The sequence below is a fragment of the Gambusia affinis genome, linkage group LG07, assembly GCF_019740435.1.
Source record: "Gambusia affinis linkage group LG07, SWU_Gaff_1.0, whole genome shotgun sequence".
Lineage (NCBI taxonomy): Eukaryota > Metazoa > Chordata > Actinopteri > Cyprinodontiformes > Poeciliidae > Gambusia > Gambusia affinis.
Genome location: NC_057874.1, coordinates 30,021,877 through 30,043,638, shown reverse-complemented (window position 1 = coordinate 30,043,638; position 21,762 = coordinate 30,021,877). Strand labels below are relative to the sequence as shown.

The 21,762-nt window shown below is 44.8% G+C and overlaps 1 protein-coding gene across 10 annotated transcripts in view; it reads left to right on the top strand.

The window, feature by feature from the left end:
• LOC122833753 (metabotropic glutamate receptor 7) overlaps positions 1 to 21,762 on the top strand; it is a 107,991-nt gene that overhangs the window by 46,993 nt on the left and 39,236 nt on the right. For 8 of the 10 annotated variants that reach the window (XM_044121601.1, XM_044121600.1, XM_044121604.1 and 5 more), the window contains one exon: positions 17,721 to 17,937. In XM_044121601.1, coding sequence (XP_043977536.1) covers positions 17,826 to 17,937 — 112 coding nt within the window. In that variant the 5' untranslated portion in view covers positions 17,721 to 17,825. Of the gene's footprint in view, positions 1 to 11,896; positions 12,004 to 12,142; positions 12,459 to 17,720; positions 17,938 to 21,762 lie in introns of those variants that run through there. The other 2 variants (XM_044121605.1, XM_044121599.1) reach the window with 2 other exon arrangements.

Sequence of the window (21,762 nt, the reverse complement as noted above, 5' to 3'; positions counted from 1 at the left end):
GGGGGAGTCAGGGACCAGAACCGGGTCGACCAGAACCGGGCCTGGTTAGAGACGCTATTGAACCAAAATAAATGGAACATTGACCAACATATTTGTTTTTGTATTGAAAATCTTGATGATATTTTCCTGGCTGCTGATTGGCTGCTTGACGGTTTTGTTGGATTTGATTGGCTGTTTTGCTGGCTGCTGATTGGCTGTTGACTGTCTTGCCGTCTGTTTCGTGCTGTCAGCCTGATTGAATGTGCGTGTGACTCGCGGCGCCTCGTCAGGCTGAAGTTACAAACCAGCAGCAGGACGGAGAATCTTGATCAGCCGATGATGGAAAAACATGTTGTGATATTTTTATGCTAAATGTCTGTTTATCATCTGATGAATATTCAGCCGAAGCCATTCAGTGAATCAGATCACAGCAGATAACTGGGTACAAACAGGTCTTCACACTCTTCTTCTGTGCTGGAGGACCCAGTGACGCCTGTTACCATGGAGACCACTCCAAGCGCCACATGAAGTGCCTGTTAATTACAGGTCAGCGTCGCAGTTTGCCTGGGAAAACAGAGATCGTCACTGATCCGGAGCAGCTGAACGTCCTCTGGTCCCGGAGACGGCGCCGGGACACAGGGGACAGACGCCTCCATGCTGGTCCCTCAGCATCATCATCATCACCTGTCGGTTGCTGACCGGGTCCTAGAGGACGAACCATTGATTGTTCCCGCCTCGGTCAGGTGGAGGATGAAGGTCGGCGGCGGCCGCTCGTCACCTCTGACCTGCTGCTCTGAAAGGCGATGGAGGCGCTGAGGCGGCAGATTAATGGACGTTTCCAAGGACTCCACACACGCGGCGCTCTCTCATGACTCTGTCCGTCTGGTTCCATCAAACTTTCATGTCCGGGTCAGAACTGGGAAATACTGGGAATCAGAGTTTTTCTGTTTTTGACTCGCTTAACGAAAGATTTCCACTTTGAAACTTTATCCCTGAAAGCTCCAAGGTTATTATAGTTAACAGAAACTAACGAAAAACTGGAATTGAAAAGGGCTGGTCTAGTCTAGAGCTGATACTGGAAAGATGTCAGACTGATTAGAAAACTTATTAAGAAATTTAAACGTGTTGGTTGAAATCCAGCGTTTTGATCCTGGAAATTAGCAACAATGCTAAGGTTAGCTTCAACGGTGTCAGTAGCATGTGGGGTATAATTAGCATGTGGTCGTGGATTGAATTACTCCATTCAGTGTTCTCCATGTGGCTATCAGAAACTAGCTAAATGCTTTTTTTAGCTGAAAGAATAAAATTAGCATGAGGGCTGTGACTAGCATGTTGACACTAGCAGTAGGATGTGGATTACCACTTTATGAGCCAAAATGCTAATGTTAGTTAAATGCTAACACGTCAGTAGCATCACTAGCGTGTTGAGTTAAAACAAACGTCTGCAGCTGGTGACGGAGCCTCAGGCTCCAGGTTGACTGAACTTCATCATGACCTGATGAAGTTTCTCCTCTGGTTGATTCTGAGTGGCTCTGATTCCTGAACAACCCTGAAGATCCGCGGTTCTGGTCCTCTGAACGTCTCTGAGGGTTTGGGTTTAAATCTGAGGCCTGGCCGGCAGCGAGGATCTGGGGGAAAGGAGCGGCGCTCCTCTGTCACCGCGGCTCACACTGCTTCACTGACTGCATCTCTGTGGTCCAAGGAGCAAAACCACTTCTGACTTCCCTGCTGATCGTCGAGTCGTCTGCTGATCGTAGAATCGTCTGCTGATCGTAGAATCGTCTGCTGATCGTAGAGTCGTCTGCTGATCGTAGAATCGTCTGCTGATCGTTGAGTCGTCTGCTGAACCTCCCTGAACTCCGGATCGATAGGCGCTCTGCAGCGTGACAGACAGGGAGGAGGAGAGAGGAAGAGTTTGGTTGACCCAGCAGCAGCCATTGTGTTGCTCTCATTAATGTTTTCATCATTTCTGAATCGTGTCGTTTCATTGGCTCTTTATCCTGTGATGTCATCATAACTTTGGCCTTTTTTCTCCTCATTATTTGACTCTGAATGAAATATTCTATCATATTCTGAACAATTCTCAGGATAAGCCACACTGTCACTGGACACTCTAGCGCCACCATGAGGCCCAGGTCGGGTTTGGTTTTTCCTGGAATGCTGATGATGATGGAAGCTTATGAAATATTTCTACTGAGGAAGAATAAATATTCAGTAAAGAAAACCAGCAGCTTCCTCCTGCTTGGATCATCATTTAGTGTGAAGAAAACTCAGATTACATTAAACTCTTCAGCTGAAAGGAGATGTAGAAAGAAAGTTTCCACACTTCCATTCATTTGAAACAGTGACATTTGAAATGAATGAATAATATGTAGAAAATATGATTTTTCTCTCATAACTCAATATAATAACTCTAATAGTTTCTGTTTTTGTCGGCGCCCCGTTGCCACATGCAGAAGAATCCAAACGGCTCCGTGTTGCTGAACTTCTCTCCTCTCTTATGTTTCATAACCGACTCTTGACGTCGACCCAAACTGCTGATCCGTTCTGATCTCCAGAGTTCTGCTCAGAGGTTCTGGTTCTGGTCGTCTCTCTGAGCTTCTCTTTGGACTTTTCTGCTCCGAGTCAGAAGCGTCTTCGGGTCGTTGCTCATTGATATTCACTCATAAATAAATCTGCTGCTGTGGAAACTGACGGGGATTTTATTCATCTTTTATTTATTTTCCATCTTTTTGTCCACATTTATGAACAAAACACGTCATTAAAACCAAGTTACTTATTTCCACTTTCTGTGTTTTCAGCAGAAATCTGTTTCAGCCTCACACACACACACACACACACACACACACGCACACACACACACACACACTGACTCCAACCCCTCATCATCATCATCATCATCATCATCACCGCTCGTCTCTTCTGCTCATTATCGTTCCTGGTTCCGACCCGGTCCTGCAGCAGCAGATGATGATGATGAAATGTTTGCTGGTTCTGTTCCAGCTGTGATCTGATCTGTGTGGTGGAAAAAACTCCCAGTTAAATCTGTGAACTGGGAACAGGAACTGGACCGTAACGTGTCCCGGTTCTGTTTACCTGAGCTCAGCCTGCAGTCCAGCAGGAATCTGACGAACGACCTGAGAAACACATGAAACCCAGTTTATGAGTGGAAGTGAAACAGCAGAACCTTCAGAGGGAATATGGACCCACAACGTGCCGTCAGTTTTCTTTCCACCAGGAAACATTCTGTTGATCTACAGCAGAAAGAAACTTGGAGATGATCGGTACCAAGCCGGACTTTGACTGGATGGAGGATCCAAAACACCCAGAACCGACCCGCAAGAATCGGCTTCGTACTCCACCTGAGGCATCTTCAGGTCCGACTGAAGGCATCGTTTGTCTCTTTGATTCATCTGGTTTCTGATCAGGTTCAGGTTTTGCTCCTGATGGTCCGGTTGACCCGGTTCTACTGGAACCAGAACATCTGCTCCACCTCCAGCTGCTGTGGTTCTGAGTCATATATATATATATTTATATATATATATATATATATATATATATATAAATATATATATATATGTTTATATATAAGTAGCTCTGACGTTTCCATCAGTACTGATGTTGTGATTAAAGTTGAACTATTTCCTTCATAAACTCTCAGACTAGGAACCAGCCTGTCGGTTGTTGTTGTTGCTCATCGTGTGAAAAGTTTCTTCTGCGTTTTGATTTTTTTGGCTTTAGTTGGTGCCTAAATTCAACTGAAAAACTTTCATAATTTCATCATTATTAATTGTAATTAATAACTGCAAATGGCAAAAATTGATGTAAATTTTCATTCCCGACAAAGTTAAATATTTAGTTTCAAACTGACATTTATAAATGAAAGAACAACATGGTGAAAATAGAAACTTTGATAAATGCAGGATTTTCCCTCCAGCTGAAGCTCAGAGTTTTTCTCAGCTGTCGTCAGAGGAGCTTTAGCTTCTCGTTTATTGATTTATGAATTTTTGCTTTTGTTCAGAAATGTGTGGAACAGGAAAACCGCAGCAGAATTGTCCTTTAACTTGGCGCCTCTGAGCAAGGCACCGTGTGTTAGTTAACCAGCTGTTGATTTGGCAGAAGGTCTGTGTGACGACGTTTTCCAGGATTTATTTGCTTGTTCGTCAGCCTGTTTGCTGCTTTCTGATGGATTTATGATCCAGCCGGACAGAGTGATTCATTTCCTGGCCTGTAATGAGACCAGCAGCGAAGTCGGACGCCTGGAGCGCCAATCGTAAGCATTCTGTGTGGTTCGACGCCCTCATGATGCTCAGAGGAAGTCGGCTCTAAATCAGCAGCGATGGTTTAACGGCTGCTGCTGCAGATGTGAGTAGAAAGGAAACAAGACATGGCTGCTGCAGCGCTGCTTCTGCTGCTGCTTCTGCTGCTGCTGCTGCAGCGCTGCTTCCACTGCTGCTGCTGCAGCGCTGCTTCCACTGCTGCTTCCACTGCTGCTGCTGCAGCGCTGCTTCCACTGCTGCTGCAGCTGCTGCTGCAGCGCTGCTGTCAGGGCCGCTGAAGACGGAACTACAAAAGGAGTAAATATTTGCTAAAAAACTCAGAAATGTTGAGATTTGTCTGAACTTGGTTCCAAACATGTTAAACCTTTAAACTCAGTTTTTCCTCTCCACTGTCGCTGCATGCATCAGTATTGAGGATTTATTTCCTTTTGTTTTCAAATGTTCACCTTTTGTTGAGAATCTTTTAAAAACTGAATGAATCTTTCACCAAAGAGTCAAACTGATCTGATAAATCCGTTTTATTTTATTCAACTTTTACATTTTTCAGTTGCAGATTTCTTAGATCCAGATTTATTGTTAACAACTGCAAGGTATTTTATTCCATAATCCTTACTGTAGCATATTATTCTTAGTTTGTTTTTTATATATTTTAATACTTTCATCTTTGTGTGAACCTACATTCCTCCATATCCTCTCATTTCTAATCCCAGACCTGTTGCTATAGTGATGTGACAAGATCATTTGTATGATGTTGATCAGAAGGATTGGCCACCATAGTCTTTATCTGAGCATTAATTAGTGAATCACGTCGGTGTCAGGAGAGCCGGTTGTTTCTGTCGTTTCTTCATCATCGTGAAGCTCTTCCTCCTCCTCCTCTTCCTCGCTGCAGACGGCTGATCGGATCGATCAGATCAACTTCCTGCCGGTTAATCTGCGCTTTGACAGGAAGCCGTTATTTTCCGTGTCGCTGTCGGAGCAGCAGAGGGCCGTCTGAGCGACGCTCCTCGTCGGTTTGGTGGGAATGATTTACCTCCAGCTCAGGCCTGGCAGCGTTCCTGAAGAGGCAGAAAAAGAAGAACCGACAGAATCCTCCCTGGACTGGATCTCTCTGCCGGGTCGGCTCGCGGCCCAGAGGACCCGAAATCTGGACTCAGTTACATTCACTCTGCAGCCTGGCGGGACACAAATAGGATTTATTTTTATCTGTTTGTTTGTTTGCCTTCATGCGGCCTGAATCGGATCTTTTCATGAGTCTGAACAACTCAGATCAGCGGTTCTGAAAACGGTCAGAGCCATCGATCATATCTTCATATCTGCAGAACTCAACATGTTGAAATGAAGGGTTGTGGTCCAGAGGTTCTGCTGGTTCTAATCTACAGAATGTGCAAAAGTCTTCATCCAGTCTGAGTCTTTCTGAATCAGAAAACCGATAATTCACTCTTTGAACAAACTCAGACAGAGCCTGTCTGACAGCATGAAGCAGGCCAATGTTTCTGCTGCAGTTGAGCCCAGCAGGTCTAGTTAAATTTCCATGAGTCTGTACTCAGTGCCTCATCTTAACCTTTTATTAGCTCCACCAGTAAAAGCTTCCTCCACCCGGACTCCCAGGCTGCAGATGCTAAAACTCAGACAATAAAAGACAAACAGCTCTTTCTGCACTGCAGTCATTTGCTAAAAGCAGGAAAACAAAAAGTCGTTTATCTTCCAGATGAAGTTAAAGCAGCAGCAGCTTTAAACTAATGTTTCTGTCAGCAATTAAGAGCCAACTCATTAATTATTTCTTTGACAAAATCTGTTCTCATAAAGGCTGCAGAGAAGTGCAGCGTACATTTTTATCTAAAGCAGTTTCTCTGTTAGCGCTTTAAGCCTGAAGCTAACAGGGAGTTCACTTCCTGTTTCTGTTTCTTCACACAGACATCTCATTGCGTTCTGTGACTCGGCTGCTGGTTAGCTGTTAACATCCCTTTGCTAGCTAGCCTTGTTGCCTCTTTGCCTCCAGGTGAATTTATAGTTCTTAAATTCCAGTCATAATGTTCTTAAAAAGTCTTAAATTTGAGTTAAATCATTAATAGTGATTAACAATTGCTTAGTCATATTTTCAAGCTTCTTGTCACATTGTAACTTTTTTAAACACAAAACTAGCTGAAGCTAAATCTGTGCAAAGCCCTTTTCATTAATGTTTTTGCACTTTGTCCCAGTTTTAAATAAACTAAAACACGGAGTCGCCAGCAGCCTCTTACTGCCGGGATTAGCTGGATTTGCAGAGGATCGCCAACTCTCATCATGGTAATTTAATCTAAACTGGGATGAAGAGTGGGAATCCTGGTCCAGCTGGTACTTCCTGTTCGGGTTTCCAGGTGAGCTGCTCTTCCTCCACTGACTGTCTCAGGTGGAGGAAGGAAGAGAGAAACAGCCTGCTGAGAAGCCGAGAGCACAGATTCAATTTCCTGCAGCGCCGCCGGCCCTGGGGACGGACAACAAAGCCTGTTTAATTTTAATAAGAGTCAAGAAGTGAATCTGCACACAACACTAATGAGGCTGCACAGCCGACATGGCGGCGCAGCAGCAGGAACATCTGCTGAGGCTGAACGCTTCACGGGTCAATCTGAGCGTCCGCCCTGCAGAGACGGACGGAAAGAGGAGGGATGTTACAGAAACACGAAGACGATCTGAGGGCCGAGCAGGACTCACACACAGGACAGAAAAGACGTTAAAAATCCCGATCCTAAAGGAACGAGGGGAGGAAATGTTTCTGAATCAGATTCTTCGATTTAATCTGCAGCAAACTGAAAGGATTTTAGTCCTGATCTGAAGGATCCACCAGATTCTGAATGTCTGGAGCTTCAGCAAAAATCACTTCAGGATTCTTATTTACTGCAATTCAGAATCCAAATGAATCCTGAAAAGGATTTAAAGAAATAAAACAAATCAGCTGTCCGTCGGCCATTTTGTCACTTGAACGTTGAAATCACCGAAACAACGAGGAAACAACACAAAGAATGAGATTCACTTTGGTTTCATCAAATTCCTGGGAACTCTGAGATGACAGAGCTTCACCGAGTTCAACGTTCACCAAATGAAGATGGAGATCGTGGGAAAATACGTCGACTCACCGATGAATTAAACTGAAATCATCATGAAGAATCGCTTTGAATCAAATCAAAGATTCCCATCCCTAATGCAAACTAAGTGCTGCTTGACCTTTGCCCCCCATGAGAACAACCTGAGGAATAGGAATACAGGAGATTATCTGAGTCAGCCTGAAGAGGGCGCTCCCACTGAAACGTTTCTGCTATTCATTTATCTTCTCATGCCTCCAAAGTTTTCTTCCATCAGCCATTCAGCTGCTCAGCCATCCCTCCTCTTCCTCATCCTCATCCTCTTCTTCCTCATCCTCTTCCTCGTCTGTATTCAGATCAGCTGCTGTTGAAGCAGCTCAGCAGGATTTCCATTTTCAGACTGATATAAAATTTATTGCTGGTGGGCTGCTGAGATCAAATACATGTTTGTGCACCCGGCCTGCTTTCTGTTGCCCTCACACACACACACACACACACACACGCACACACACACGCACACACACACGCACACACACACACGCACACACACACTGTTATAAACCACTGAACCAGGATCAGATCTGCCTGCTCTTATTGTAGCAGCGTTGTTTTTCTTTCAGTACCTCTGAGTGTGTGTGTGTGTGTGTGTGTGTGTGTGTGTGTGTGTGTGCGTGTGTGTGTGTGCGTGTGTGTGTGTGTGTGTGTGTGCTTGTACTTGTATATTCTACATTTAAAGAACCATTATAGCCACTTTGACCCACAAATTGAGGTCACGGTGGAAAGTGGGGACATTTTTCTGGTCCTCACTTTCTTTTCAACTGGAATGAACTTCTGCTTGTTTGGTTTAGAGGGAAAATGTGAAGTAGGCTTTGGTTAAAGTTTAGGAAAAGACTAGTAATGGTTTCGGTTAGGGAAAATTTCCGGGTTAACCATAAACACAGTTAGTAAAATGAATGGAAGTCAGATTAAAATCATAAATGTCAGATTTTTCCAGTGTAGTTTTGTCAAACATTTCAGTAATTTTTTGAGCTCAAGTTCCAGTTAATCTTTCAGGAAAGTGTCGTTTTTCTAAAGTTAACCTCATCAAAATTCAGTGAAGGAGGAGTAGGAGCCTGGAGCCAGAGGCCCTTTGAAAGGCTGTTTTCACAGATTTAAACTGTGATTATGAGCCTGAGTGGAAATGAAAACAGCAACAGGTATTTTGTTCCATATAACACAGGAGGAGTGAAACAGGTAAACCTTTATGGATACAAACTCAACTAAAAACCAACCTGATTAGGATTTTATTAGAAACGTGATCAATTACAAATTTATTGATGGATCTTGATTTAGTGTCGTGTTTTGATCGTTGATTCTATGTTGCTTTGTGTTTTTATGATGTAAAGATGCTGAAATATGCTATACTAATAAAGTTTGATTGATTGATTGATTGATTGATTGATTGATTGATTGATTGATTGATTGATTGATTGATTGATTGATTGATTGATTGATTGATTGATTGATTGATTGATTGATTGATTGATTGATTGATTGATTGATTGATTGATCGATCGATCGATCAACGTTTTTCCAATGTGAGGAAGAAACAAATGTTAGATCCAAACATGGTAGTTGGGATTTCTAATCAACCAAACACTGGTACCAAATCCAGCGTGGACCAATAACTGGATCAATTCCCAGATTGGGACCGATAACTGGATGACATACGGGGATCTTGGAAACTCCTCTTCTAGTTTTAGATCTGGTTCTGGAGCAGCAGAACCATTTGGACCTGGTTGTGGAGCAGCAAAATACTCACACTAAAAATTCTAGTTCTGACCCGTTTCAGAGAATAGAAAGTTAAAAATCTCCTCATTGTGGAAAATTTCTGTGCAACAGCAACAAAAAAGTGACAATCAAAGCCAGTAGATTCACACAAAGATGGGATATAAAATATATAAAAATAGAATAAAGAATAACAGTAAAGACAACATTTCAACATACATACGGTACTTAGTTATTAAAATGTAATACTGTGATCTAAGGCAGCGTGTAACTGAGCAGGTTAATTAAAATGTACAATGTGTGCATATGAGCAGTAAAAAGATGAATTATCTACAATAAAACTGCTGCAGCCTAACTGTGTTCATGAGGGACTGGAGACAAAAACCAGCTGAGCAGCAACAGACCTGGAGAGAGAAGATATTTATGAACGTGTGAAACAAAACGGATCAATTTAGAGGTGGTGAAGAAGTGAGAAGCTGCAAATTATGAGCTAATTAAAACTCAAGCAGTAGGTCAAGTCCACTCCTTCAGTTCCTCAGGAAGGAGATTTTAGGATTCAGCTCTCTTCAGTCCGCTTTAATCTGACTCCAGTCTGTCTGCCTAGGAAGTCCGGTTCGGTTGGTGAGGTGTAAACGCTAGCCGACCTCTGACCTCTGGTCCTCCAAATCTCAGTCTGGGTTCGGTTGAAGTGAATTCTGGTTCAGTTTGAATGTGAACTCCAAGCGACCCAGAGACCGCTCCAAAAGCAGGAAATGGACTACAGCACAGGGCATTCTGGGTAAATCCAACCAAAGCTAACATGTTAGCCTAGCGCTAGCAGCAGAAATGTCTCCTGGTCTTCAGCCAAAGACTAAAGAGAAATCCTCCAACACTAAAATCTGACGCCTCCATCTTGTTTCCATCTGGTGAAGAAGGAAGTTGCTCTCAGTGTCTTCAGAGGTTTTTGTGTGGTTTCCTTCAGTGGTTGTTGGTGCAGCGCCCCCACAGGCCAGGAGGGGAACAGGTTGGTTTGGAGCAGATGATGAAGTTCTGGTTCCAGGTGAGACTCTGAGTGGATCACACCTGAACCTCCAGACCAGCCTGCTGCTTCTGGATCAAAGTCGTTTCTGTTTCCGTCAGTTGTTCTTGAAATCTGTTAAACTTCCTCCTGAACAGAATCTTTCAAACCCAAACTCTGACTCTGTCCAGAAAATATAAAGCAGATGCTAATCAAAGCTCTGCACATCCTGCGTTTTTCCTCTTCAGGATCTAATTATGGAAATCTATTCTGACCCGGAGACCCGGCTCATTAAAACATCCTGGTATCCTTGTCAAGTCGGGGCCCGTCACAAACGAGCCTGCGGTCCACTTCGGCCCCCGACTGATTGCTGAATAAATGCAGGTGGCGTTGCAGCGCGCCGCTTGTTAGCATGCTGCGCTACAAACACGCAGCCAAGGCCCCACCTGCTCCGTTCAGCAGAATCCTGATGAGGCGCCGCAGGGTCCAGCACAAAAGGCCGCATTCTGCCTGAAAGACGAACCGGGTCACAGCAGGGTTTTGGTTCCTCCTGAACCGGTTCTGGAGCTGAGAGACCTTCCTGTCTGAGTTTGGATCATCGTTCCATTGACGGTTCTGTCCTTTTCTCTGGAATAGTCTCATTAGAGACAGACTTTTTTAGACATTGGATTTCTACATTTATGAATTTGTACTTTTATTTTCTTTTTTTACTTTATGCTCATCAAAGTTTTATCTGCAAAAAATGTACCTGCCTGTGGTTGTGTTCTGGTGACCCAAACCAAAAAAGTCAGCACTAGACGGATTTGAACAACTTCTAGCCAATCAGATGCCTCTCCTTTGGCCACGTGACAAAGCGTTAGCATGGCTAGCATGGCTAGCATGGCTAACTGTTAAAGGCTGTTTTAGATTCTTCTAGACGGCAGAGAAATGTTGCCTGAGGGGAAACAGAGTTTTAATGTGAAAATCTGAAGGAAGATCAGAGCTTCAGGAAGTAAAATGTATTTTAAGTCATATTTGACTTTGATTTAAAATATATTTGGTTTATACAGCATTTTTCTGACAACTGAAGGAAGCATAGTTACTGGGTTGTGCTATAAAATATGTGCCTGGAGAAAAACATGACGGTGGCCCTTTAAGATGACATCATCATGACATAAAACAATGGAAAATTAACCAGAGTTAAATTTTTGGTTACTTTACCCATTTCTGCTGACTGCACTGAGTCATTTTGCTCTGTAAAATAATTTATTTTGTTTTAGTCGTTTTTCTTCCGTTAAATGATCAGAATCGGATCCAGAGTTTAAACCTCAGCAGGTCTGAATCGATAAATTGATTTTTTTGTGTTTCTGGGTCAGTTTCTGCTGAATATTGTGATTTTTGGACCTGCTGACGAAATGATTTGATGCTGACATTTTTCTGTTGTTTCCTCTCCTCCTGTTTTCCAGTCAACAGTGTGAGCGTGTTGCTCCTTTAACTAGGCCGCCGTTTACAACACCATACTTTCATTAGGTGTTGTAAATGTGACGAGCCCTCGGCGGGCTTCTGGAGGATCCGCGTTCATTAGTCTGTAAATCACAGTTTACGGCGGTTGATTGAAGGACATATGCTGCCAGTTAAACGCCGGGCGGCAGGAACGGAGGAGGAAGCTTCACTTCGCCACCCAGATCTGGAACGACACTTTAAAAATAAAATCAGTTCAATCCAGTCATCCATCTCCACTGATCCAATCAATTTAAAAGTTCCTATCTAAGGAAACGTAGCAGAGCATTGAGTCCTCCTGACCAGCAGGGGGCAAGAGTGGAGAGGAAAAACTCCAATTTACCAAGAAGAAACCTCCAACAGAACCGGAACCTGGTTCCGTCTGCCACAAAAACCAACAGGAGAACTGAAAGTTACAAGTTAATAGCAGGAAAAGAACCAGGTAATGGCAGCATCATGTCAGCTGATGCTAATCAGAACATCAGCTGTAGCTCCTGTAGAGAGGAAAACGGAGAAAACAAAAAGTTTACAGTTAAAATAGCAGATCATGCCAATGGGAGAGTAGGAGGAGGAGCCAGCGGAAAGTCAAGCCGTTCTTTAGCTCTTTGGTTTTGATTTTCCGTTTCTCAACCAAAACTCAGATCCAGCTGAAGTCCGATGATCCGTTTCTCTCCTCTGTTCGGCTCTGATGCTGAACCTCGTCCTCTGGGTGAAATGATGAGTCAGGACGTGAACAAATGCTGCAGCCAGCTTTCTCTTCCTCTTCCTCTGTCTGGCAGCTCAGTTTGTGCTGCGGCGCCATCAGGGAGCGGCTCACAGTGTCGTCTGAAGGCCGCAGCATTGTTCAGCGGCCTGGGAGAGAGAGACCGACAACCTGGAGCGGCGCCGCTGAATCCAGTAAGGCTGGCCGAGCGATGACGAACGCCGGCCATTGTAGATGGAAAAACAAAAAGGAAGGAGGATATTTCAGCCAAAAACGCAGAACATTTTTGATCAATGTCTTTCAGTTCTGAAAGGGGAAAATTAATGAGAAAAAAACTCAGAAATGTTGAGTTTAGTCTCTGAACATTTCTTGAAAAAACCTGAAAATGTCTTGGTTTCAAAAGTTGAAAATGTTCAAATTGATCAAGAGGAAGCCAGTGAAGGACTGTAGAACTAGATGGTCTAGAACCGGGCGGTGTCTCCATCCTCCTGGTTCTAGTCAGAACCCCAGCAGCAGCGTTCTGGACCGCTTGGTTGTCAATCCGTTGGGCTGCTGCAGTGTGATCTCTGGTTTCCAGCTGGAAGAACTGAAGCTGTGTTTTGTAGGTTTAATTATGCAAACATCAGAGTTCTGTGCTGCCGGTTTTCACCCAAAAGGATAAAAACTGAAAACAGCAGCAGCTTTATTCTGGTTTGATTGTCCTGAGAGAAAAACTTTGTGTTCATTTCCTGTTTTCGTCTGAAACGTTCAGAGGGAAATAATGAATCCAAACAGGTTAAAATGGAGGAGCGGCTCACAGATGAACGATGCTCCGCTTGTTTCACATCATCTCAGCTGAATAAACCCTGAAACAGAGCACCTCTGTGAGCCAGGAGGAACTTCCTGTTTCCATCAGCAGGAACTTCCTGTTTCCATCAGCAGGAACTTCCTGTTTCCTGCTACTTCCTGTCTGGGCTCAGCTTAGCCCCGCCTCTTCCTGTGAATCTTCTCCCTTTGAGCTCATTTCCATTCTGCCTTCATCCTCACCTTTCTCTTCGTCTTCAACAGCCATGTGAGGTTCAGGGCTGTAGGACAAATGAGTTACCAGCATCAGATTAGAGAGAGGGGCGAGCGAGCGGCTGATGAATTATGGAAGCAACAAGAGACCTGATTTAATGCTGGACCCTGGGAAAGGCTTTTAATGTGAAAGGAGCTGAGTGGAGTTGTGTGTGTGTGCGTGTGTGTGTGCGTGCGTGTGTGTGTGCGTGTGTGTGTGTGTGTGTGTGTGTGTGTGTGTGTGAGACCGACCTCAGGTGATGCCAGATATAAATGATTTAGACCAGGGGTGGACACTCCTGGTCCTGGAGGACCTGGAGGGTCTGGAGGTCCTGGAGGGCCTGGAGGACCTGGAGGACCTGGAGGGTCTGGAGGTCCTGGAGGTCCTGGAGGTCCTGGAGGTCCTGGAGGACCTGGAGGTCCTGGAGGGTCTGGAGGTCCTGGAGGTCCTGGAGGTCTCCTGCAAGATGTTTCTCTACTTCAACACACCTGAGTCCAATCATGAGGTCATCAGCAGGAGAACCCGACTGCACTGAGGAGGAGATCCAGCTGTTGGGTTCAGGTTGTTGGACCAGAGAGACTCTAAGAGCTGCAGGACACCGGACCTCCAGAACCAGGACTGACCAGGACTGGTTTAGAAGGTCAAAGGTCAGTAAGCGTCTGTGTTTTCCTCCAGGTCCAGAGAAAAGCAGCTGCTCTGACCTTCTTGGCTGGTTTGCGTTTTTCTGCTCCGGTTGTTTCCAGGTTGCAAAGCAACAAACATTATAGAAGAAACCAGGAGTGTTGCCTTGATTCTCCATGGCAACCCACTCCGCTCCTTCAGACTAGCCAGCAGCAGTTAGCAAACATCTGCTGAGGTCATGATAGGAGATGCTGCTCAGATGGAAGAATGTTGTGAAAGGGTTAAAAGTGGAGCCATGTTGGGATGATTTCCTGGAGGCGGAGCTTCAGAAAGAGCAGGACCTTCTGAAAGAGACAGAGGCCCAATTTCGAGGCGTTAAATCAGGAAGTAAATGTCTTTTGAGTCGTATTTGATATATAAATGACTCTGTCCCTTAATGAAAACCTGACGGTAAAGTCAACACATCCAGCCGGATTGCTAACCGAATGCTAACTGCACTGGAAGCAGCTCAGAGTCGGATTCTGGGCTGAACTGTATTTATTACTGATGATGTCAGAACGTTTCCCCTGTTTCAGCTAAAGGTCAGAGGTCAACATGAAGCGTTTGTGTTTCTGCTGCTGGATCTGCGCCTCTCTTGTGTCTTCAGTTCCTTTGGTCTTTGGCGTCTCTGCAGTTTTAGTTTGTTTGCTTTTACCTCCATAGAGTTTATCTTTATGGATTTTTAGATTGTTTTGGACCCGTCTCTGCAGTGAGACCCGGTCAGGAGGTTCTGGTTCTGGTATCACAGACATTGTAAATCAGCTGTTGCAGCTCAAGGTTCCGCCTGATTCATCCGTGAAATGGGACAAACGTCCGTCTCTGCTGCAGCTTGACCCGATCGGTGTCAGCAGAGGAGCTGCGGGCCGGCGCCGAGAAACAAAGGCTGAGTGAAAGTGAGACGAATGAGGAAGATTAGAGGATGAAAGGATGGAGCGAGCCAGCCAGCGGGCCGTTAGCAGTCTGAGCGCGGAGTCATTGTTTCACAAATAAAATGATAATCATCATGTAGAATCCATCAGAACCGCCGACAGGAGCAGCGAGTCAGTAAGTGGAGCTTGTTGCTTTCTGCTTCATTTCTCCGTCTGCAGGAGAAAAACAGCAAGTTGATGAACGCCCGAGTGTGTGTGTGTCTGCGTGTGTGATTGTGTGTTTTGTGTGTCTGCGTGTGTGATTGTGTGTTTTGTGTGTCTGCGTGTGTGTTTTGTGTGTCTGTGTGTGTGATTGTGTGTGATTGTGTGTTTTGTGTGTGTGTTAATGTGTGTGTTGCAGAAAATGAGAGGTTGTAATGAAACAGTAATTGCAACAGTGAGCAGGTCAGGGTAATGAAGTATTATTAGTTTCTCTGTTTCACCTTCAGAGCTCAAGTTCTTCCTTGACAACATCCGTCTGGTTTAGAACTCTGGAACCGGTCCGGATCCAGGATGTTTTTCCAGGTCTGACTCTGAACAGCTGGTTCTGTAACTGGATGTGGTTCTGCGGTTGTTCTCATCATGAGGCAGAGATTATTACATTTTCAGCACATTTAAAGAGTCAAGAGGCAGGAATGGAGGAGCTGCAGACGAAACAGTTCCTGAACCAGTTCTCTCTTGTTCCCTGAACCAGTTCTCCAGTTCCCTGAACCAGTTCTCCTGTTCCCTGAACCAGTTCTCTTGTTCCCTGAACCAGTTCTCTTGTTCCCTGAACCAGTTCTCCAGTTCCCTGAACCAGTTCTCCTGTTCCCTGAACCAGTTCTCTTGTTCCCTGAACCAGTTCTCTTGTTCCCTGAACCAGTTCTCCAGTTCCCTGAACCAGTTCTCCTGTTCCCTGAACCAGTTCTCTTGTTCCCTGAACCAGTTCTCCAGTTCCCTGAACCAGTTCTCCAGTTCCCTGAACCAGTTCTCCTGTTCCCTGAACCAGTTCTCTTGTTCCCTGAACCAGTTCTCCAGTTCCCTGAACCAGTTCTCCAGTTCCCTGAACCAGTTCTCCAGTTCCCTGAACCAGTTCTCCTGTTCCCTGAACCAGTTCTCTTGTTCCCTGAACCAGTTCTCCAGTTCCCTGAACCAGTTCTCCAGTTCCCTGAACCAGTTCTCCAGTTCCCTGAACCAGTTCTCTCTTGTTCCCTGAACCAGTTCTCCAGTTCCCTGAACCAGTTCTCCTGTTCCCTGAACCAGTTCTCTTGTTCCCTGAACCAGTTCTCCAGTTCCCTGAACCAGTTCTCCTGTTCCCTGAACCAGTTCTCTTGTTCCCTGAACCAGTTCTCCAGTTCCCTGAACCAGTTCTCCTGTTCCCTGAACCAGTTCTCCTGTTCCCTGAACAAAATATAGAAAATATATAATTGAATTAAAACTGGTTGCTGTCTGCTGCAGCGTGTTTGAGCTACAAAGTCCAAATAACTCTATACAGTGATCTGACCTTTGACCTTATTGGAATTAGCAGAACCTTTAATCAACCCAACTCTGCAGGGATCAGAGGCTAATTAGAGGAAAATCAGCTGGGAAAACAGAGATTCTCCGAACCTTTCCTGCAGGATGGAGTTCATTTCCGTCCGTCAGGAACTTCCTGGGAACAGATTGAATAATCCTCCGACCTTTCACAGGTCTCGCGTAATTACTGCGACCGGCGCCGCTCTCAGCCGGGTCAAACTCATTCTCCAGCTGGCACCGCTTTTTCTTCTTCATGTTTTGGATTTTCTTCCAGAAACCTGTCAGAAAATTCCCACATTCTGCTTTACAGCAAACACACCGCAGTTTTAATCAGAGCAAAATGACCAGAAGGACTCAGGTCCTTAAAAAGGTCCAACCAGTTCAGCTCTGTGGAGACGAACCAGAACCAGTTCAGTCTGCTGGGGTCCAAACCGAACACAGAGATTGGGAACGAGTCGAGGAAATTAAAACTTCAAATCTTAAAAAATTGAATTAGTTCAGCAGTTCAAAGGATCAGGATGAGGAACACCTGGATGGACCAAGAGAGTCGGGGAAGGTCCAACTGATCAGGTTCTGAGGTACTGGTCCAAAACTGGATCCAGTTCAGGTTCCACAAAACAGATGTTCTGGGTCTGAGCTTCTGATTGGTTAAAAACTCACAACTATCTGTTTAGTCCAGACACTCTGGATGTTTCCCTCCTTCAGTCCAACGACCCGGTTCTACTGGAACCAGAACTCCATCATCTGCTCCACCTGCAGCTGCTGTGGTTCTGAGTCAAACCAACCTGTTCCCCTCCTGGCCTGTGGGGGCGCTGCACCAACAACCACTGAAGGAAACCACACAAAAACCTCTGAAGACACTGAGAGCAACTTCCTTCTTCACCAGATGGAAACAAGATGGAGGCGTCAGATTTTAGTGTTGGAGGATTTCTCTTTAGTCTTTGGCTGAAGACCAGGAGACATTTCTGCTGCTAGCGCTAGGCTAGCATGTTAGCTTTGGTTGGATTTACCCAGAATGCCCTGCGCTGTAGTCCACTTCCTGCTTTTGGAGCAGTTTCTGGTCCGCTTGGCGTTCACATTCAAACTGAACCAGAGTTCAGTTCAACTGAACCAGAGCGAGGTTTGGAGGACCAGAGGTCAGAGGTCAGAGGTCGATTAGTGTTCACATCTTACCAACCGGACTGGAGTTTATGGGCAGACGGACTGGAGTTGGAAGAACACGAACGCCTCCTTTCAGCCTTTGGTTTGAATTTGCTAAATCTGTTGACATAATGGTGCAGGTTTGGTTTTTCTCGTCAGATAAAATTCCAGCTGAACATTTTCCTTCTGACTCGTTCTCCTCTGCTGTTTCCTTTCAGATCCCTCAGATCAGCTACGCATCCACGGCCCCGGAGCTGAGCGACGACCGCCGCTACGACTTCTTCTCACGTGTGGTTCCTCCAGACAGCTTCCAGGCGCAGGCCATGGTGGACATCGTTAAGGCCATGGGCTGGAACTACGTCTCCACGGTGGCGTCTGAGGGCAGCTACGGCGAGAAGGGGGTGGAGGCCTTCACGCAGCTCTCCAGAGAGGCAGGTGAGGCGGCATCCGGGTCTGGTTCTGAAAGCAGAACCTGCTGGTTCATGGTGGCGCTCCGTTTCTATCAGGAATGAACTTACTGACACGTTGTTACATGAGCTGGAGCTACAAGCTGTAATTTTTACCAGCACACCTCCAAACATTATGTGGTAAGTCGTTATCATGTTCACCAAACACATAGTCTCATTTTATTACACAGTATTGTACCAATGTTACCTTCATTTGTCATAAACAGCAAACATGACTTAATTAAATTTGACTTTTAATTTAATGTCTTGAAATTGGGCCTCTGTCTCTTTAAAAACTCCTGCTCTTTCCGAAGCTCCGCCTCCAGGAAGTCATGCCAACATGGCTCCTCTGTTAACCCTTTAACGTTTTTACCGGAGAAGCAGGGGCGGTTCAGTAATCAGCTCTGATCGGTTGTGGTTATATTTGTCATGAATGCAGGTGTTTTACTGTACATACAGTTTTACTTTTAAATATTAGTATTTGCAAAATACCGTCACTTTAAAATCATTGCCCTCCAACTACTTCCTGTTGTCTTCTTTATGGTTTTTGTCAGTGGTAACCTCCGGTTGTTGATCATGTGACTCATGTTTCCATTGGACTTTTCCAGAATAAATTTATTTCTATTAGGAAAATAAAAAAATCACCTCATCGTATCTCCAAAATGTTTTAGCAAATGCGTTTTTTCTTAATTAGTGTTTCTATTCAGTAAAATTATTTATGAAATGTCTAATTGTGTAATTATCTGGTCAATGGAAACGCAGATGCAGAAACTACAAGAAAATGTAGCAAATCATTTTTGTTCAAACAATAAAAATCATCAGAAATGATCAATACAAACGATTGACTCTGAGCAGCAGAGATGAAGTCTGTTCATGTGAAGTTCTGCTGACTTTGAGGATCTTTACAGTTTTTATCCTGTTGGACTTGGCTAATCTGCAGAAGGTTTCCTCTTGTTGTGAACGTGTGACTCACTCCTTCACTCCTCAGAAACAGGGATTCGTGTCGGTGTGATCAGGTGAAGACTCCTGCCTCCTCGTTGGGCTTTGTGTCCCTCTGGAAATGTTTCCTGATCCGGTGTTGTGACCTGAAATGCTCAGGGCAGCCCTGGCTGCTCACTGGGTGTGAACCCCTGAATGCAGTGAATAACTGGTCTGTTGATGGAGACGAACTTCCTGTTTCTGTCCCTCGGGTTGATTTATTACATTATTAAATCTGTGAACTCATCATCATGAGTAAATTCTGGATTTTATTTATTTATTCACAGAAAAACAAGCAGCAGATTAATGAAGATTTAACGCCACCAACTGTGACCAGTGTCCCTGCTGTAGCAGCTGCTGGTACCAGCACTCCTGTTGCCATGGCAACGGTGCAGCCAGGCACTTTCCCACGGCACCGTTTTCTTTCAGAAATCAGGATCTGGACCCGCTAACAGAACCAGAACCTGAGCTCAGATAACAGTCTGTCTGGACTCACTAACAGTGTTTGTTAAAAAATTAACTGCAATCATTTTAGTTTTAAGTTTTAGCCTGCTATTAGAAAAAAATGTGTGTAGCGTTTTTCAAAAATCTTATTTTCTCCGTGTTTTTTATTTTGCATCTGCCACAGATTGAAACTAACTATTTAGTTTGAAATTATTTATTTAGCAAGCTAAATATTGGGGTGACAAGCTAAGTACTTAGCTCTAGGCTAAATGTTCTGAGCCAAAAAAAATGAGCTTCAAACGTAATATTTAACTTTTAGCTAAATATTTAGCTAACATGCAAATTCACTTGCTAATATAGGAAGTAGACTACCAAAATAAAAGCTTCATAACTTTCTAAATTCCTGCTGTCGAATCGCTTCATTTTGTTTCTTTTCCTTTTTTGTCCAACATTTAAACTGAAAACGAAGGATGAGCCGTTTGAAAGTCAGACGTTTAGAACTGATCTTCAGCAACAGAGATTCAGTCTCACCGAATAGAAGTCAAAAAGACCCAGCTTTTATTTTGACAGTCCAATCTCGCTTATTTCCAAGTGAATTTGCATATTAGCTAAACATTTAGCTCTGACATAGCTAGATTAGGAGTAAATATTTAGATCTGAAACTTCTAGTTTCTAAGTTAAATATTTAGTTGCTAACTATCAGACATGATGCCTTTTGGCTACATGTGTCCTACAGCACAGTGTCTTATTTCTGTTTGAAGCTAAGGAATATTTTGGAGTTGTTTTTCTATTTACTTATAGTTATTTATAGTTCATGTTTGGTTTCCACCAGCAGCCAGATGTCATAACAAACCAAAGAGTCTCAACAGGAAGAATGAGGATATGTGACAGGATTAGAACCAAACCAGAGTGAATAGTGACGTTTTAACACAAAGATGAAACATATTAATGTTTAGCTCTCAGCTCTACAGAGGCAAATGCTGATATTGCTGAGAATCAGCAGAAGTTTTTGGGTCTCAGTTCTTTGGGTCTCAGTGGGAGTCGGAGCGTTTGGATGGCGTGAAACCCGCCGCAGCGATCCGAACAGCGACACAAAACGCGCTGCAGATCAAACTGTTGACTCACAGAAGCTTGAAAGGAATTAATTAGAGCTCCCGGTGTTGTTGATTGCTCTCTGAATAATCTCGCTGACATTTCCAGCAATCTGATGACTCTCTGCAGCTCAGCGGTCAGGAGGCATCCTGACATTTGCGTGCAGGAGTTTTTAGGGGATTATGAAAGGACGCGGCGGTGCCAGGGAGCGCGGAGGACGCCCCGCAGATCCTGCAGCACCGAACGGCGGCCGGCGCGGCGCCTGCACCCGGATCAGCCCGGAGCATTGATCTGTGGCAGCTTTAAACTGGATTGGATTAAATGAAGTTCACAGCGGTCCCTCAGCCTCAGCGCGCCGTTTAATGGAAATGTCAGAAGAAACTGTAATCAAACTGGAGGAGCTGGGACGGTTTCAAAGGTTCAGCAGAAATGTTTCAGTCAGCCGGTTCTGGTTGTCTGGGTCATCAGAATCAGAGGCATCAGAATCAGAACCGCAGATTAGACCCAGTTTTACGTTTCTTCACCATCGTGTGGACCTGTTATTCAGATGAACACACACACACACACACACACACGCACCTGTTGCACAGTGGATCTGTTGCTCTGATTTAATGGAAATGTCAGTAGAACCAGTAATCATTCTGGAGAACCAACCAGATTCTCCAGATTCCTGTGAAACTTCCAGTTGTTCTGAAACCAAATGTAAAACCCTGAACGCCGCGGCGCCTCGTGTTGGGAACCCTTCATGTTTGGGACCCTTCTGGGCCTTTTGGCAGTTGCTAGCTTAGCGTTAGCTTCAGCTCCACCACAGCCTGACTCTCCTGTTGGTTTTCAGTCTGCTGCTGCTTCTCTGCCTGTTGAAATGTTTTATTGCGTAGGAAACCAAAATCCATCTGGACTGGAGATCGAGATAAACCAGACACCATCAAAGTAAGGTTCCCCCTGATGGTTCCCCCTGATGGTTCTTCCTGATGTTTCCCCCTGATGTTTCCCTCTGATGGTTCCCCCTGATGGTTCCCTCTGATGGTTCCCCTTGATGGTTCCTCCTGATGGTTCCCTCTACTGGTTCCCCCTGATGGTTCCCTCTGATGGTTCCCTCTACTGGTTCTTCCTGATGTTTCCCTCTGATGTTTCCCTCTGATGTTTCCCTCTGATGGTTCCCCTTGATGGTTCCTCCTGATGGTTCCCTCTACTGGTTCCCTCTGATGGTTCCCTCTGATGGTTCCCTCTGATGGTTCCCTCTGATGGTTCCCCTTGATGGTTCCTCCTGATGGTTCCCTCTACTGGTTCCCCCTGATGG